The 20,363-nt window shown below is 38.1% G+C and overlaps 1 protein-coding gene and 1 pseudogene across 5 annotated transcripts in view; one reads left to right on the top strand and one right to left on the bottom strand.

Moving 5' to 3' along the window:
• MAP2K6 (mitogen-activated protein kinase kinase 6) overlaps positions 1–20,363 on the bottom strand; it is a 208,887-nt gene that overhangs the window by 102,064 nt on the left and 86,460 nt on the right. For all 5 annotated transcript variants that reach the window (XR_011166137.1, XM_069076538.1, XM_069076537.1 and 2 more), the window contains exons 3-6: positions 6,207–6,255; positions 4,131–4,244; positions 2,471–2,590; positions 713–829 (exon numbers count right to left, since the gene is read on the bottom strand). Coding sequence is in view for 4 of the 5 variants with exons in the window: in XM_069076538.1 (XP_068932639.1) it covers positions 713–829; positions 2,471–2,590; positions 4,131–4,244; positions 6,207–6,255 (400 nt within the window). In the remaining variant the exon portion in view is untranslated. The remainder of the gene's footprint in view (positions 1–712; positions 830–2,470; positions 2,591–4,130; positions 4,245–6,206; positions 6,256–20,363) is intronic.
• LOC138152729 (small ribosomal subunit protein uS5 pseudogene) lies at positions 6,276–10,342 on the top strand (annotated as a pseudogene).

Raw genomic sequence — 20,363 nt, forward strand, 5'->3', positions numbered from 1 at the left:
GGCACCCACACAAAAATAACTGGCCGTGTAACCTTGAGCAAGTTACTTAACCCCGATTGCTTTAAAAAAAAATTGCTTGTTGGTTTGACATGATTTGATTGACTTTCCTGATTCTCCTAGTTGCTAGTGATGCTCACCATACTGCCCAATTATTTGGTATATATTTTGTGTATATTCTCTATTTATTAATCAATGTACATGTTATTTCCCTACTCCCCACTCTCTACCAATAGAAAATTTTTTGAAGGCAGAGATTCTTTTGTATTTATTGTTTTATATCCTCAGTGCCTAGACTGGTACCCTAGAAGACACTGAAATGTCAGTGGAATTGAATTAAATCTACTTCCACAATTCTCCTCTTTGTCTTATCTAGATTTTGACCTCCAGAATTTTTGTTTTCTCTCCAGTCCTGCTGTTATTCTCCTTGCTCCTCTTTTTTAAATCCTCTCTGCCCCTATTTCCGGAGAAATGATGGAGGGGAAGCAAGGAGCTGAAGTGAAAGACAATATTACAGTGCCAAACAAGTAGTCTTGCCAAATAAATACACTTCTAAAAAGTACCTTATTATGGGCAAAACCAACAAAGCCAGTAGTATAATTGTGTCTTCTACACCATCTTCACCCAAAAGAGGAAAAAAAAATGGGCCAAAATTGAACTACCTTTTTTACTCCTTCATTTCAATGGCTTCCATTACAATAAATGTTCTACTCACAGAAACTGCAATTTTCCCTAAGATATCCTCTGGGATTGTTAGGCCCTTATCAATGACTTGTTTGTAGAACTTGTCCAGTGAGGTATCCATTAATTCCATACAGATCCATACATCACCCTAGAAGATCAGAGAGAGAGAGAGAGAGAGAGAGATCAGGAACAACACATCCATCCAGGGATGAGTAGTAAACACGTTGTTACTTGATCCTTTCAGGTGATGGTGCTCTCTACCTCCGTTAATATTCCTAGAACGTTTTGTATGTTCTTTGCTTTCATTAGTTCCTATTGAATAAAATGTTGAATCATTCCCATCCCTAGGAGAATATTTATCAGAGAGCCTAAAATCCTTTGGGGCAAGGATTATTTCATGTCTGTCTGTCTAATTCCTAGCATAGTATTATAAATGTAGTAAGTGCTTAATCCATAATTTTTTAATTAAGTTCTGTTAGATTCAATTTTAAGTACCACCTCTTGGGATACTAGAGACTTAGAACAAGATAGGATTATCTCTAAGTCCTAAATAAGGGGTGAGGAACCTACAACTTCCAGGCCACACGTGGCCCAGTAAGTCCTCAAGTTCAGTCCTTTCAAATGAATCCAAACCTTTCTGTTCTGTGAAGTTTAGATTTAGTCAAAAGGTCACATCTGAGGACCTACAGGGCCATATGTGGCCTTTAGGCTCCCACCCCTAGAAACCAACAACAGCAAAGTTGGAAGTCACAGAATTTATAGATCACCTTTAGTGTAATATAGACTAGATCTTAATTATTTATAGTGAAATACAAGAACTCATCCACCAGAATCAGTTACCTAAGCCTTTCATTCTTTTTCAAATAGACTTTTTATTGATATGTTTTGTTTTTATACATTGTGTAGCCTTCCCAGGTGTAAGTGTTCCCCACCACTACCCAAACTTTGGTACCTATTTTTTATATATTTTATATATATAGCCTCTCAAAGAACCATTTCTTATAACAATTTTTAAAATTTTTTAAAGAGAAAAAAGAATCAATAAAATTGTGATGAATACATTGAAAAATTTTGATATTATATGCAATGTTTTAAACCCATGGATTTCTCTGCTTACACCCCAACCTCTGCAAAAGAGTGGGAGAGTGGTATCTTTTTTTTTATGTCTTCTTTCAGGTCAAGCTTATTTTCTGTCATTTTACAACATTCAGTTTCAATTTAAACTTTCAATTCTAATGTCGTCTTGGAGTTCAAGTCCCCTCCAAGACTGGTCTCTGTATCTGAGGATCAGAAATGTCCTCTCAATCAAAATAACTGACATAAAGTTAAAGTATATAATGTAACCCAAATGACATTAATTCTACCTTTCAGGATTAAGAAAAAAAAGGAGGGAAAAAGCAAAAAAAAAAAAGGAAGGGGGGAAATGAAGTCTCTAAGTTTCAAATAGACTACTCATGCTGCCAGTAAAACAATCACAACATAAGGTAAGGGAATCTTAAGTTTCATTTGTGCTGTCTGGCTAAATGAGACCCCACAGTTAAGCAATACAGCTAGAAAAGGCCAACCAAGACAAGGAGAAGGAGGCTTATCATCAGTGAAAAGGGCAATAATCCAAGCTAACCTTGGGGCTTGGCTACACAGTAATCACATAACCTTTTAAATCACTCAAAATGTGAAGAGAATGATAATGGCTGTGAATGTTCTTTATATAAGGATATATTTCTGACAAAGTAGCTACTGTCACTGTAAACCCCATCCTTTGAAAACTCCCAACAGGTGAACTACGTACCTCCCGGAAGAGTGCACCATAAAAAGTGACTGTGAAAGGGCAATCCACTGTCCTCATGGAGATATCCAGGTCCATAAGTAGCCTCTTCTGTTCTTGGCTATTCACAGTTGCTCGGATTCGCTAAATAAAAGTTTATGGGGAAAACTCAGTTATTGTTCTTGGTGACAGTCTGGGCATGGAATTGGAGTTTTCCTATTCTAAAATAACAGAAGACTTACAGATGGACCTTCTACAAGACAAGGCAATCCAAAGACCTCCTCACTTCAAGTGAGCCATGATATAGTGAGATATGCAGTGTCATTCATTTGACACACTTGAGTAACTTGCAATGGAAAAACTAGCTGGTAATATCTTCTGAGAAATCAGTAAGCAATTTTTACTTTCATCCAATGTTGTTGTTTTTTTAATTCTTCCAAAAAGTGGGAAAATTTTTGAGTTGTACCTCAAACATTTTAAGAATTTCTTAATGATTCTTGCTTTCTATGTCTATAAAGGCAATTACAACAAAAAAATTAGATTTAAACTAAATTAGGGTTCTAGGAAGTCAACAGGTCATATTTTTCTTTTCAGTTTATCCTTTAAAATGAAAAACTCTAAATATTTAGTGAGTATGGTAGAAGATTTAGCCAGCACTCAAATTTTTATAGACATCAAAACTACTGATTTCTGGGGAGCTAAAGAGAAAAAACAGACTATCCACCTTTCATAGAGTACATATAAGAGAACAAATGTGTACAAGGAGTCAAGTGAGGAAGGAATCATTTAATCTAACATTTAAGAAATGACAACAATCAGCATCAACACCCACATTTTTCTGAGTCCTTAAAGGAACATTTAGTTTGTAGCAAAATGTAAATTAATGCAACATCACTAAGACCTCATATTCTCATGAATATTTAATCAAAATAATCACAGTTTGTACACTGAAGTCCTTCTTATGAGAGAGTCATCTTTCACACTTAGTCATCTTTCACAACTTGGGTAATGATAAATGGATTGTCTGACTAGACACATTCTCTACAGTAACTCTGTGTTATTATTTACTAGATGCACTATTCTCAAATTTTCTTGATTTCTTGTCATTGAAGACAAGTGAGGTTTTTAAAACTACACTTTAAAAAAAGCTTCATAGTTGTGTGCAGATATTTTGCAACAATTACACTCTGAAGGAGTGTATGGGTGTGAAACTTTTCTTCTTACTACTAAATTTTCTAATAACAATAACAACACAATTAAGGTTCGCAAAGTGCTTTACATATATTTCAAATGAGGATTTTTTTAAAAATGAGAATTTGATTCACACAACAGTTGTCAGGCAGATTCCATTATCTTTCTCATTTTAGAGATGAGGAAACGGAGGCTTGGACAACTGAAATGACAAGTCATTGAGCTTCATGACTCTAGTGTTCTATCCACAAGACCATACTACCTCTCATATTAGAGTCAATGCTGCCAAATGATTGTTGTTTGTTTTTTCAAAGCCAATAACTGATTAAAGTCCAGAGAGTTGAATATACACTTCCTAAACATTATAAGGCAATCTTCCTAAGAAGTTAAAGATTCTTTGTTTTAAACACTTTCAAGGCAGAATTATTCCTCTAAAATTGATGGATCTTAAGTTAAATAGAAAAATAAACACATATCCAAAACATCTCACTACCTTCACGGCCATGATCTGTCCACTAGGCATATGTCTCATTTTCTCCACCACCCCGTATGCGCCTCGTCCTAGTTCTGCTATGGGCTCCAGGTCATCGGCTTTTACTTCAAAATTCTAGAATAGAGGAAAAATAAAGTACAATAAATAAGACGCTGCCTGACTTCTACAAGCAATGAAGCAAAGACTCCTGGGAAGAAAGTTTTCTAGGAGGGTGAAACAACAACTGAGACAGCGTCAAGCGAGAAAACCCAGATGAGATCTCAGTAACAGACCATTTCAGGGCCTGTCACATTATTGAACGTACTGCAGTAGAAACTTCAAATGATTTATTTTTACTAAGTTAATTCTAGAAAGAGGAGGGGAAGTAGAGGAAGGAGGAAGAATTCAGTCACACTATGTTGACTAAGCTTGAAATTTATCACATATTGTCAACTAAAGCTTGTATTCATGCCTCAAATCACTCCTACTCAAAGAAATTTGGTTTTTTTCCCCTCAAACATAGGACTATAATTTTCCAACAGGACGACAATTGCTATGTTCTGCCTCATCATGCATAGTATAAACATTTCTACATACACCACTTCTCTCCCCACACAAGCCTCTCAGCAGCCACAGCCTCCTTCCTCTACTTCCCCTACTCTTTCTAGAATTTAAGGTGTCATTTTCTTCAGTATTTTTTTGGGTCTCCTTTAGCAGGCTATTGACTCTTTTTTCATGATTTTCTTGCATCATTCTCATTTCTCTTCCCAATTTTTCCTCCACTTCTCTTACTTGATTTTCAAATTCCTTCTTGAGCTTCTCCATGGCCTGTAATCAGTTCACATTTTTCTTAGAAGCTTTTGATGTAGGAGTTTTGACTTTGTTGTTTTCTTCTGGTTCCATGTTTTGATCCTTTTTGTCCCCAAAAAAAGGATTCTATGTTCCAATAGCGCTTCCTTTGCTTACTCATCTTGCCAGCCAATTACTTGACTTTTGAGCTCTTTGCCACAGTAGAACTCTGCTTCCAGAGTGGAGAGAGGTGTATCCCAAATTGTTGGGGATTTCGCAGTTCCCAGACCTATGAGGAGGGCACCCTCTCTACAGTCACCACAAGGACCCTGGCACACTCCTTGGCACACTCACCCCAGGACCACCACCCAAGACTGTGACCTAGATCCAAGCAGATCAAAGCAAGAGCAATTACCCTCTGAATGGTCGCTTGTTCCCTCAACTATATGCAGGCCAGGAGCTCTGGAGGCAATCACATGGCAGCAGCTGCAATCACTGTGCCTCCTCCACCTATCTCCCTGGGGTCAAGGGCTAGACCACACTCTTCTCTCACCCAGTTCCAACAGAGTTCCCTACTGACATTTTAATTTCTCTTTGGTGTTTATGGGTTGAGAAGTCTGGAAACCATCACAGCTGCTGGTGATTCACTCTCCTGAAGTCTGCTCTGGCCAGTCTGTGCCACTGGTTGGGCTGCGCTGGGTCTGGGCCAGTAGGGCTCATGCTGGACTGTGCTCAGCTCCCAGCTCGGTGCAACAGACCCTTCCATTCAGGCTTCCAGGCTGCCTTCAGCAGGATATTTGCTTCTCTGTGTCACTTTGTGGGTTCTGCAGCTCTAAAATTTGTTTAGAGTCATATTTTAGAGGTATTGGAGCTGGTTAGAGTGGGAGCTCAGACAAGTTCCTTCTTTTTTCAGAAGATAAATTTCTATTTTTTTTTCCTTGTGGAGGACAATTGGGGTTAATTAACTTGCCCAAAGTTACACAGCTAATTGTTTTGTGTGTGTGTGTGTGTGTGTGTGTGTGTGTGTGTGTATGTGTGTGTGTGTGTTAAGTGTCTGAGGCCGGAACTGAACTCGGGTCCTCCTGACGCTGGGGCGCATTAATCACTGCGCCACCTAGCCGCCCCCAGAAGATAAATTTCTTGAGAGTATGTATTGTTTTATTTCCATCTTTATATTCTCAACACCTAGCATAGCAGCTTGTATGTTGATAGTGTTTAATAAATGTTTGTGGAAATTCTCAGTGAGAAATTATACATATGGAAAAGCATAGGTCCAGGTATTATGTGGACTACATAACTTCCTCTCACCTTATCTCCAATTGAGATGCAAGCCTTGGAATCTAAATCCCGAGGAGGCCTAAGAAAAAAGAACATAAAATGTTAAAAGTCTTCACAATATACATAATTCCTAAAAAGGAGAAACATGGAGGGGCAGGCTGGGAAGCGACAGTGAAGGGGGCAGGCCGGGAAAGGAGGCCTGACCAACGAGGGGGGCAAGTCGTCCCACCAACCACAAGGGCCACTGCCAGGCCTTTCACCAAAGGGCTGGGACTAGAAAGAGCAAGGTAAGAACCAAATGCAGGGCCCCTGTCCAGGACAGCAAATACCCCTGGGACTACTACTCCATAGACCAGAAATTTTTTTTAAAAAGCACCTATCAGGACCTCCAAGGACCAGGATGGCAGAGTGAACCCAGCCTGCTCCAATCCCCCACGCCTACCCCAACCCTGAAAACATAGTGACTATTGCCCCAGGGCAAAACCCTCAACAGTAAAGGCTTGGGAACCCTACAGGAAGGGCGTGGCTAGGGCCCTGCCTCAAAATGGGTAGAAAGCGGACTGCAAAGACTCTGGAGTCCTACTATCCTCAGAGAAGGAACCAAACTCAGAGAGAGACAATGTGGATTCCACACCCACAGCTGAAACATCAACAGGGAACAGGTCCCAAGCACAGAAAGCTCTCCCAGATGAGCTCAAAAGGTACTTTGAAAACCAAATGAGAGAGATAGAAGACAAAACGAATAATTCTCTCAAATCCAAAATTGCAGAATTAGAAAAACATTACAATGAAGAAAACATCTCTCTAAAAAGAAAAGTGTATGATATGGAAAAGGAGCTCCAAAAACTAACCAAGGAAAATGATTTGCTAAAAACCAGAATCAACCAATTGAAGCAAATAACTCTATGAGGAACCAAGAATTAGTCAAACAAAACAACAAGAATGAAAAATTAGAAAAAGAGGTAAAATATCTCAATGGAAAAATAACTGACCTGGAAAACAGATCCAGGACATATAACCTGAGAATCATAGGAAAATCATGATGAAAAAATGAGCCTGGACAACATTCTCTAAGAGCTCATTAAGGAAAACTGCCCTGAGATACTAGAACCTGAGGATAAAATAGAAATCGAGAGAATCCACCTGACACCTGCTGAAAGAGATCCCAAATTGAAAAGTCCTCAAAGTGTTGTGGCCACACTCAAGAACTACCAGGTAAAAGAGAAAATACTTCAAGAAGCCAGAAAGAAACAATTCAAATATCAAGGAACCACAGTGAGGATCGCACAGGATTTGGCAGCCTCTACACTGAAAGATCAGAGGCAGTGGAATTCAATTTTCCGCAAGGCAAAAAAGTTTGCGTTACAACCAAGGATCACCTACCCAGCGAGACTGAGCATATTCTTCCAGGCAAAGAGATGTTCATTCAACGATATAAAAGATTTTCAGACCTTGCTGATGAAAAAGCCAGAGCTCAATGGAAAATTCAACCTCCAATTACGAGATGCAAGAGTGACATAGAAAGGTAAACAAGGAAAACACACACACATACACACACACCCTGTTATTTAATAAGAACAAACTGTTTATAGACAAGTAGAGGGTATAAGTACAAATTACACAAAATGACGATTAAAAGAATTTTATTAAGGGCTACAAAGGGACTGCAATGATAGAAGAGGAATGAATGAAGTGGAAAAGGGTAAATTATGCCACACAGAGGCATAAAAACAATATAGTAGAGGAAAAGAAGAGAGTGAGATGAGAATTATATGAGCTTTTCCCTCATTTGGTCTGGTGCAAGGAGGGAATAACAACCAGTTAAGCATAGGACTCTATGGAGAAGAGACACAAAACGTCTCAATACAAGAAAATTATGAAATGAGAGTCAACAGCCTGAATGAGGAAAATAACACCTTAAAAAATAGACTAAATCAGTTGGAAAAAAGGGGCTCAAAAAGGCAATGAGGAGAAGAATGCCTTAAAAAGTAGAATTCGCCAGATGGAAAAAGAATCTCAAAAGCTCACTGAGGAGAATCATGGCTTCAGAATTAGATTGGAGCAAATGGAAACTAATGACTATATGAGAAATCAAGATGCTGTTAAACAGATCCAAACAAATGAAAGAATAGAAGGCAATGTGAAATATCTCATGGGAAAAGCCACTGACCTGGAAAATAGATCCAGGAGAGATAATTTTAAAATTATTGGACTACCTGAAAGCCATGATCAAAGTAAGAACCTAGAAATCATCCTCCAGGAAGTTCTCAAAGAAAACTGCCCTGATATTTTAGAAACAGAGAGCAAAATAGAGGTTGAAAGAATTCACCAATCACCTCCTGAAAAAGATCCCAAAAAGAAAACTCATAGGAATATTATAGCCAGGTTCCAGAATTCCCAGATTAAGGAGAGAATATTACAAGCAGCCAGGAAGAAACAATTTGAATATTGTGGAAACACAATCAGGATAACCCAGGATCTGGCAGCTTCTACACTGAGGAATCAAAGGGCTTGGAGTATGATATTCTGGAGGTCAAAGGAGCTGGGAATAAAACCAAGAATCACCTACCCATCAAAACTGAGTACTATGTTTCAGGGGAAAATATGGTTATTCAGTGGAATAGAGAACTTTCAAGCACTGTTGCTGAAAAAACCAGAGTTGAATAGAAAATTTGACATTCAGAGACAAGAAGCAAGAGAACCATGAGAAGGTAAACAGGGAAAAGAAATCATAAGGAACTTATCAAAGTTGAACTATTAACATTCCTACATGGAAAAACAATAATTGTAACTTATGAAACTTTTCTCAGTAGTTGAAGGGAATAGAAATATATAGATGTCTATATATGAGGGTATATGGGCATATGAATACATATGTGAATGTGTGTATATATATTTACAGGTATACATAGATAGAGGGTACAGGATCAATTTAACAGGAAGGGATGATACTTAAAAGGTGAAATTAAGAGGTGAGAGATATATTGAGAGGAGATGGGGAGAGATGGAATGGGGTAAACTATCTCATAAAGAAGAGGCAAGGGAAAATGGTTACATTGGAGGGGAACAATAGAAAGGCAAAAGGGAATGGGTCAACCTTATTCTCATTGAATTTGGCTTTGGGAGGGAATGAAATACACACTAAATAGGGTATCTCACCCTACAGGAGAGTAGGGGGGAAGGGGATCAGAGAGGGGATGATGGAAGAGAGGGCAGGCTGGGGGGGAAGGAAGTTGGAAGCATCCACTTTTGAAAAGGGATAGGATCACTTCTACTTCTAGTGAACACCAAATGGCGGAAACACAACGCTGGTGCTGCAGGAGGTGCGGGAGGCCCCGGGGGCCCCCGCGTCGGAGGCCGGGACAGATTCCGCGGTGGCTTCGGCAGGGGGGGCCGAGGTTGTGGCTGGGGCCATGGTCGAGGCCAGGGCTGTGGCCATGGGGCCCGGGGAGGAAAGGCCAAAGACAAGGAGTGGGTTCCTGTCACTAAACTGGGCCAATTAGTCAAGGACATGAAGATCAAGTCTTTGGAAGAGATCTATCTTTTCTCCCTTCCTATCAAGGAGTCTGAAATCATAGATTTCTTCCTGGGATCTTCATTGAAAGATGTGGTTCTGAAGATCATGCCTGTTCAGAAACAAACTAGAGCTGGACAGCATACCAGGTTCAAGGCTTTTGTGGCCATTGGTGACTACAATGGCCATGTTGGTCTGGGTGTCAAATGCTCCAAGGAAGTGGCCACGGCTCTTCATTCTGGCCAAACTGTCCATCGTTCCTGTGAGACGTGGCTACTGGGGGAACAAGACTGGCAAGCCTCACACAGTACCCTGTAAGGTCACTGGGCGATGTGGGTCAGTTCTGGTGCACCTGATCCCCTCCCCTAGAGGTACTGGCATTGTCTCAGCTCCTGTGCCTAAGAAGCTGCTGATGATGGCTGGAAATGATGACTGCTACACTTCTGCCAGAGGCTGTACTGCCACTCTGGGCAACTTTGCTAAAGCTACCTTTGATGCTATCTCCAAAACATACAGCTATCTAACCCCAAACCTGTGGAAGGAGACTATGTTCACTAAGTCTCCTTATCAGGAATTCACCAACTATCTTGTGAAGACTCACACTCGAGTATCTGTCCAGAGGACCCAGGCAGCTGCTGTGGCAACCACATAGATGTTTTTTTTTTTTATAAACAAATAAATTGAACTATGCCTGCTAAGAAAAAAAAGGGGGGAGATGTGATCAAAGTAGAGACTAGAACAAGAGGGAGGTGTGATAGGAGGGAGGGAAATATAGTCAATCTTTTGCAATATATCTACTATGTAATTGTTTTGCATTAGCTACACATGTACAGCCTATACTGAACTGCTTATCTTCCCAGTAAGTGTGGGTGACAAGGGAGGAAGGGAATGAATCTTTAATTCAAAGTTTTAAAATCAAATATTTAGTTATATACTATTATTATATTAAATCTGGAATTCAAAGTTTTAAAATAAAATGTTTAAAAATATATTTATATACTATTATTAATACTATTTTACATGTAATTGGGAAATAAGATAATCGGGCACTGGGGCATAGAGATCCACCATGCGCTACTGGAAAAGTTGAAGGGGGTATGGGAGAAGATATGAGGGAAAGCATATTGGAGGAGGGAATATCCTGTGGGACTGCTATTTTAGGGTGGTGGGTAGGGGAAAAACGGGGAAAAAATTGTAACTCAAAATCTGGCAGAAATGAATGCTGTAAATCAGAAGTTAATAAAGCATTTGAAAAAATGGTAAAAATAAATAAATAAAGTAATAGGCCTCTTTTTGTTTAAAAAAAAAAGAATGAGTGGGTCAAACAAGAAATCATAAAAACAATCAGTAACTTCATTCAAAAGAATGATAATAATGAGACAACATACCAAAATGTGTGAGATGCAACAAAGACCATTCTTAGGGGAAGTTTTATATCCCTGAGTGCATACATGAATAAATTAGAGAAAAGAGAGGTAAATGAATTGGGCATGCAATTGAAAAAGCTAGAAAAAAAAAAAAACAAATTGAAAATCCCCAATTAAATACTAAATTAGAAATACTGAAAACCAAAGGAGAGATTAATAAAAACTGAAATTAAGAAAACTATTGAATTAAGAGCTGGTTTTATGAAAAAAAAAACAATAAAATTGATAGACCCTTAGTCAATATGATAAAAAAAGAAAGAAAACCAAATTATGAGTATCAAAAATGAAAAGGGTGAACCTACCACCAAAGAAGAGGAAATTAAAACAATAATTAGGAATTATTTTGCCCATTTTTTTGCAGACAAATTTGACAATATTAGTGAAATGGATGAATATTTACAAAAACATAGGTTGCCCAAATTAACTGAAGAGGAATTAAATTACTTAAATAACCTCATCTCAGAAAAAGAAATCGAACAAGTCATCAGTGAACTCCCTAGGAAAAAATCTCCAGGGCCAGATGGATTTACTAGTGAATTCTATCAAACATTTAAAGAACAATTGATTCCAATAATCTACAAACTATTTGGGAAAATTAGTGAAGAAGGAATCCTACCAAATTCTTTTTATGACACAAATATGGTACTGATACCTAAATCAGGAAGAGATAAAACAGAGAAAGAAAATTATAGACCAATCTCCCTCATGAATATAGATGCAAAAATTTTAAATAAAATATTAGCTAAAAGACTTTACACCAACTTATCACAAGAATAATACACTTTGATCAAGTAGGATTTATTCCAAGAATGCAAGGATGGCTTAATATTAGGAAAACCAACAGTATAATTGATCATATCAACAATAAAACTAGCAAAAATCACATGATTATCTCAATAAATACAGAAAAGGCTTTTGAAAAAATACAACATCCATTCCTACTAAAAACACTAGAAAGAATAGGAATAAATGGAGCCTTCCTTAAAATAATAGGTAGCATCTATTTAAAGCCATCAGCAAGTATTATATGTAATGGGGAGAAGCTAGAAGCATTTCCAATAAGATCACAGGTGAAACAAGGATGTCCACTACCACCCCTCTTATTCAATCTGGTACTAGAAATGTTAGCAGTGGCAATTAGAGAAGAAAAAGAAATCAAAGGAATCAAGTTAGGCAAAGAAGAGACCAACCAATCACTCTTTGCAGATGATATGATGGTATACTTAGAGAATCCTAGAGAATCAAGTGAAAAACTCCTCTAGACAATAAATAAATTTGGCAAAGTTGCAGGATATAAAATAAACCCACATAAATCCTCGGCATTCCTCTATATTTCTAATGAAATTCAACAGCAAGAGATAGAAAGAGAAATCCCATTTAAAGTTACTGTAGACATTATAAAATATTTGGGGATCTACCTGCCAAAACAAACCCGAGACCGATATGAACACAACTACAAAACACTTATCACACAAATAAAGTCAGATCTAACTAATTGGAAAGACATCAATTGCTCGTGGCTGGGTAGAGCTAATATGATAAAAATGACAATTTTACCTAAATTCAATTATATATTTAGTGCCATACCAAACAGTTTACCAAAAAACTACCTTTTAGGGGCAGCCAGGTAGCACAGCAAGTAAGAGCACCGGCTCCAGTATTGAGAAGACCTGGAGATCGAATCCCGGGCTCAGATACTTAGCACCCACCCAGAAACACCTGGCCATGTAACCTTGAGCAAGTTATTTAACCCCAATTGCTTAGGGGAGGCCAGGTGGCTCAGCGAGTAAGAGCACGGGCTCCAGTGTCGGGATGACCTGGATCAAATCTGGGCTCAGATACTTAGCACCACACCCAGAAATAACTGGCCCTGTAACCTTGAACAAGTTACTTAACCCCGATTGCTTTAAAAAACAAAACTACCTTATAGAACTAGAAAAATAGTCACAAAATTCATTTGGAAGAACAAAAAAGTCCAGAATATCAAGGGAATTAATGAAAAGAAATGCTAGGGATGGTAGACTAGCTATACCAGATTTTAATCTGTCCTATAAAGCAGCAGTCCTCAAAACTGCTTGGTACTGGCTAGGGAATAGAGTAGTGGATCAAAGGAATAGATTGGGTACACGAGACTCAGCAGTCAATGACTATAGTAATGCACTGTTTAATAAACCCAAAGACCCCAGTTTTGGGGATAAGAACTCACTATTTGACAAAAACTGCTGGGAAAACTGGAATATAGTATGGCAGAAACTGGGCATAGACCATTATCTAACACCATATACTAAAATCAGATCTAAATAGGTGCATGATCTAGGTACAAAGGCTGATACTCTAAGCAATCTGAGAAAGCAAGGAATAGTTTACCTGTCAGATTTGTGGAGAGGGGAAGACTTTATGACCAAACAAGAATTAGAGGGCATTATAAAATGCAATATAGATAATTTTGATTACATTAAATTGAAAAGCTTCTGTACAAACAAAGCCAATATAACCGGGATTAAGAGGGAAGTGGAAAATTGGGAAAGAATTTTTACAACCTATGTCACTGATAAAGGACTGATTTCTAAAATATACAGATAATTGAGTCAAATCTATCAGAATACAAGTCATTCCCCAATTGACAAATGGTCAAAGGATATGAACAGGCAGTTTACAAAGGAAGAAATTAAAGATATTTATAAGCATATGAAAAATGCTCTAAATCACTATGATTAGAGAAATGCAAATCAAAACAACTCTGAAGTACCATATCTCACCAGTCAGATTGGCTAAGATGACAAAACAGGAAAATGACAAATGCTAGAGAGGATGTGGAAAAATTGCAACACTAATGCATTGCTGGTGGAGTTGTGAACTGATCCAACCATTCTGGAAAGCAATCTGGAATTATGCCCAAAGGGCATATACCACTTCTAGGGTTGTATCCCAAAGAGATCATAGAAGTGGGAAACACACTGATATGTACAAAAATATTTATAGCAGCTCTTTTTGTGGTAGCAAAGAATTGGAAATTAAGGGGGTGCCCACCAATTGAGGAATGGCTGAACAAGTTATGGCATATGCATGTTATGGAATACTAATTGTGCAATAAGAAACGAGGAGAAGAAGGAATTCATATTTACCTCGAGAGGCTTATGTGAACTGATGCTGGGTGAGAAGAGTAGAGCCAGGAGGAATTTGTACAGTATTACAGATACAACATATGTGTGATGACCAGCTTTGATAAACTGGACTCTTCTCAGCAATCCAGAGTCATAAGTCAACCCCAAAAGACTCATGATGGAGAGAGATGTTTACATCCAGAGAAAGAATTGAGATTGAAGCAAACTACCTGCCCTTTTTCGTTTTCTTGTTTGGTTTTTTTTCCTCTTTCCCATTCTTCATTCCATCTGTTACAATCCTTGATTGTATGCATCCATGGGGGGGTGGGGGGGTGGAGGGAGAGAAAATTTGAAACTCAAGGAATTGTGGCAATGAATCTTATAAACTAAAAGTAAACTAATTAAAAAAGACAAAAAAAGGAGAAACATGATATTATCAACACAAAAGAAGAAAAACAGAATGGTAAGAGTTTCAAGTCAATGTCACATACAGAAAGTCAAAGGAACATGGGATGTCTAGTCTGAAGAAGAAAAGATTCAGGAGGCACATTATAATTGTTTTCAAATATTGAAAAGCCACCTTTGTTGAAAAGGAAATAGGCTTATTCTGCTTGACCCCAGAGAGAAAAACCAAAAGTGATGATTGAAAATGGCAAATAGACATATATAAGTTTCATGTAAAGAAAAAAATTCTTAAGTATTACCACTATGAAAAAGTAGAATGGGCTACCTCCAGAAATAGTAAATAATTTAAAATCTTCAGGCAAAAGCTGGATAACCACTTGCCAGATATGTGGCATAGTGCAAATTCTTTTTTTAAGTATTGGTTGGAGTACAGAGCTACTGAAGTCATCCTTCCCGACTCTGAAATTCTGTGATTATTAAAAATACTGACTTTCAGATTCTTCATGATACATACATTTGTGTATCATGTGTATCTAAGAATAAGATGTATGCTTGTGGTAATGAATAATCAAAACTGAAAGTTAGCTCCTGACCCTTTTCCCAAGAACATCAACATGCTTAATCATTTAACTTTTCTTCCCCCTAGAGATGATCATTAAAAAAAAAAAAAGCTTGGACCAAGAAAACTGGGTTTTATTTAATCTAACTCCCACATTTTAAAGATGAGGAAACTGAGGCCCAGGATTTAAGTTGCTTTGCCAAGGGCATACAAATGGCATATGGCAAAAGTTGAAATAGAATGTTAGTTTCCTGATTTCCAGAACAGTATTTTTTTTTCCAGCTATGTAGCTTGCTGCCTCAAGTCAAATAAAAATGTATTTAAGATTATAAGATTTGGAAGTGGAGATCATCTGGTCCAACCCCCTCAATTTGCAGATGAGAAAAGTGACCCTTCGATATGTTGTGACTTGACAGGGTCACACAGGAAGGAAGATTACAACCAGGATTTGAATCTGGATCTTCTGACTCCAATTCCAGTGTTCTATTTATTAAGTACCTATTATCCAAAAAGTTCCCCTAGGCTCAAAAACAACCACTAATTTCTTAATTTTTCTCCACTGTGGAAAATATGAGTCACCATTTCACTCCCCCTGTTTTGAGTCCCTTTCCACCAACTAAAAGGTCTTGGTCCTATCAATTGAAAAGAATGATGTTTAGTACTGTACCACATACCTCACTGGAGACCTTGCAACTATGTATAAAAAGTAAGTACAAGGAGAGGTATCAGGGCATAGTGGATAAAGAGAATGTCTTTGGAGTCAGAAAGACCTTGGATCAAGTAGTGCTTCTGATAAATACATACATACATAGTCACACAATAGTGACCATGGGCAAGCTACTCTAAGTGCCTAAAACAACTTTGTAATTTTCTAAGTTACAAATCATTTGCAGATCTGCCTCAATGGAGAGATTTTCCCTACCAGATATAAACAAAACATTCATAATTATAGATCAGTTTGCATGTATTGTAACATAACAGAATACCAGCCTCAAAGCCAGGAAGACCCAGAATCAAGCACCTTCTCTGACATACTGGTCATGTGACCCTGGGCAAAGTCACTTAACCCCTTAGTACCCCAGGCAACACTCTGGGACTAGAAGTTGGGAGAAATGGTGCCAGCCTGTACTGATAGAGGGAGTTTCCTCATTCATGGATTCCCTATACTAATAAAATTATAAGTCCAGCCCCTATCCCTATAAAGGAAAACAACTGTACTAAAAATAATAAATTGTGTAAAAAAAGGCATTGTTGATAGAGAAAAACAATATAGAACAGGCAACAACAGGCAAAAGACCTGAAACAAAATAAAATTTTGTGCAAAATAAACATGAACCTTCAGATTGTGATGATCTCTAGAGGTATATTTTTCTGGTTCTTCTGGAAAGGAATTCCAAATCAGAAGTTTATATGTGAGTGCATGTGCACACATACACACACACACACAAACATACACCATGTGGTTCTTGCCAAGAGAGACTATATACACTCCCATAGACTACTCTGCAATATCCCACTCAAAGATCATAGATTTTCCTTAACCCATTTAGATCATCTCCTATCCTTAATGACTACTTTTAAGGGAAAAAAGGAAAAACTTCATTAAATAATACTAAATAATAGGGATCTGAAAATAGGAGGAAATAAAAATTGAATCTTAGATAATGACTTTTTTTTACCTCAAAACCCAATGTTAAATTGCTATTTATAAAAAAAAAATGAAACTAATCTTTCCTACCCCCATAATTACCTTAAAAATGTGTGTGTCCTTGCTATGCATGAATGTATAGGCTTATAACAAAATTAGCAATGGCATTTACATATAATTTGAAATTTAGAGGAATTCTTTAAGAAGATTTTGCTGTGTGGCTTACATTTCTAAAACTCAATCACCCATTCTTCACCTTGAAAGTTTATTTTGCCATCAGCATTAACTATAATGATGTTTAAGAATACAGACAAATACTTTTTTAATCATATGATCACTAAAAAAAAAAAATTATGATGATTTTCTCTTTCTAAAAGCTCAAAGCACTTTCAAATAGCAGCAACACAGTCCTGGCAAGAGAATATATTGTCTGGAAATTAAAGAACCATGTGACCTTGGGAAGTTGCTTGGTTTCTCTAGCCTTCAGTTTCATGTATAAAATAAAGCTGAACTAGATAATCTCTAAACTTCCTTACAGCTTAAAAATCCAATGAGTTTATGTGTCTACATTAATATCATAAAAAATTTTACCTAATAAGAAAATGTTCTGTTATTTTGTAGATAATAGAAATTGGGGCACAAAGAAATTGCATTTTGTGTTAAAAGTTATTTGTGTCTTTTAGTCTAGTCTTAGAGTTAGGGAGATATGGATTCAAGCCCTATATCTGATATATACTGGCTACCAATAAGGCAAGTAACCTCTCATTGACTCAAACAATTTCATAAGACTACAAATTAGAAATAGGTTGCTGATCTGCATTGATAAAAGGAGCTGACACATTGGAAACTCATGTCCAAATTCTCCCTTCTTTCTATCCCCCAAAGATCTCCCCCTACTAGATTGTAAGTTTGAGTGTTGGGTCTATTTTATTTCTCTCTCCATCTCCTCCAACACCTAGCTTAGTACCCTTACATAGTTAAGCACTCAATCCTACATTTCTTGAATTTACATAAATGAAATTCCCTAAAGTTACACAATTTGGAACATAACTGAGAATAAAATTTGTTTACCTAACCTAATTCTCTATACTTCTAATATTAATCAGCTCATTTGTTTTCAGGGCTTTGTAGCCATCAAGTTGACGAAAAGCAGGAAGTAAAAGTCTTCAAACTAGCAGGTTATATTGTAATAATGCCTTCCCTAGGATTGGTCTGAATAGTTTGCCTGGATACGTTTATGCAACAAGAAATGGAGGAGAATGTTCTTTATCTTCTGCCTAAAACTTGCCTCTCCTTGAGGCAAAACCTCATAACTAATGAAGATTCTTCCTGGAATTCTCTTCCTCCTCATCTCTGTCTGCTGGCTTCCCTAGCTCCTTTCAATTCCCAGCTAAAATCCCAAATTTTACTAGGAGTCTTCCTCAACAGCAGTGCCTTGCCTCTAAGAACATCTCCAATTTATCCTGCACATATCTTGTTTGTACATGGCTGTTTACACATTAAAGAGCCTTAAGAACAGGTAATGTTTTTGCCTTTCTTTGTATTCCCAGCATTTAGTGCAGGACTGCACATGCATAGGAGGCACTTAATACATGCTTGTTGATTTGACTTTAATTGCCCTGCCCCCCAAAAAGCCACAAAATTCCCAGATATTCCAAGAGTACTCTATTCTCTCCTTTGCCCCATCATTCTCACCCTCATATAATGCTTGTCTGTGTACATGCTGTATCCTTCCCACCCTATTCCCAATAAAATGTAAGCTTCTTGAGGGCAGGAACATTTTGGCTTTGGCTTTGAATCCCTAGAACCTAGCTCAGTATCTTGAATAATACATAAGTAACCAATAAATAACTGCTGAATTGAATTAAGCACACATTCATTCTCACGTTCAATAATCAGTTCCTTGTCCTAAGACACAGATGTAAAGAGTCCTGCATCTTCCTCAGTCATTAATCAATTGCTTTCTCCTTCTGCCAATCTTCCATTGTCTATCCATTCATCTATCATTCAAAAGAATGGCCCATTCACATTATGTTAAGGGATGGCTTGGAAATCCAAGTCAGCAAAAGTTGTTTGATATTCATGACTCCAGGGGATGTGCCCAAATACACAGTATTCAGACAACAAAATTAAGAGGGGGAGGAACAGGTACCAGTATATTTGTTTCTGTGTGTGATGTTAAGACAGCAAGCAGAAAAGTCATGTGAGAATTAACCTGCCATCTTGCAAAACTGGCAAGAATACACATGGTGGGGTGGGAGGGGAGATAAAAGTTCAAAATCGTAGAGAGTTAGGATGGGGATCTTAGGGAACTTAATTTGAACTTCAAGGACTTTAAAACCAAATAAACTGACTGATGAATATATACAATGGCTCTCCCTACCACTCCTATACTCCAAAAGAAAAAAAAACTTCTAGACTGCAGGAAACCCTAGTACTCATATAATTCAACCCTATTATTTTTTATAGTTGCATTAAAAATTTAACATTAAATATCAATACAAACCACAAAATTTGCTCAGTTAATACTGACCTTTAAACTAATTAATTTCAATAATAAGTCCTACAATGCTGTATCAGTCACTCCAAATACCCATCAAAATTGTTTGAGCATTCATTCTTTACTTTTCCTCACATATTTGCAGTTACTGGGCCATTCCATTCTTCCAGTTTTGTTTTGTTTTTTTTACCTTGAATGCCTGCATAAATGTCTTTCCAGATGGGGGAATAATCTATTTCCATAAAGGAATATAGGAAACTAGGCAGACAGGTATGTAGAAGGAGTAGAGATCCAACCATACCTATTGGCTGCATCCAGCGACATTTAGGCAGGGCTCAATCCTTTAACCAGCAAATTCTATAATTTGTATAGTGCTTTAAGGTTTGCATTTTATCCTCACCACAATACTGGGAAATAGATGCTATTATTATGCCAATTCAACATCTGTAAAAATTGAGGCAGGCATAGATTAAGTGACCTTCCAAAGGTCACACAACTAGTAAGTATCTGGGGCTAAGGATATGAATGAACTCAGGTCTTCCTGACTCCAGGTCCAGCGATATCACCTGGCTGCCTCTAGGAAATTCCTCTCTAAATGAGGTGAATCTGGGTTCTCAAAGGCGTAAGCTCTGAGAGATCCTAATGGCACAGTGATAGACTCTAAAACCTGTTATCCAGGCGGGCAGTCTCATTTCGAGGCCTCGGCGGGAGCGGCGGGGGCAGCAGTAGGGGTTGCAGTGAAGGCGGCAGGTCGGGGCGGGCCTGGCCAGGTAGGGCGGGTGGAGAGCCGATAGAGAGCGCAGGCCCGGTGGCGGAGTGCCTCCATCTCTACCGAGGGGATGCAGCCTTTCAGCCTGGAGGCGGCCAGGGAAGCAGCCCAGAGGGATGTGCTGGCAGCAGATCTCCAGTGAAGCTTCTTTGCCTCTGCCCTGCAGAGCTACAAGCGGGACTCTGTGCTGAGGCCATTTCCAGCCTCCTATGTTAGCTAAGACAACAAGGACTTTGAGGCCCTGACTTAAAAACATCCAAA

This window comes from Petaurus breviceps, unplaced genomic scaffold, assembly GCF_028583685.1.
Source record: "Petaurus breviceps papuanus isolate PSGF00001 unplaced genomic scaffold, PetGlider_PUasm1.0 90925, whole genome shotgun sequence".
Classification (NCBI taxonomy): Eukaryota; Metazoa; Chordata; class Mammalia; order Diprotodontia; family Petauridae; genus Petaurus; species Petaurus breviceps.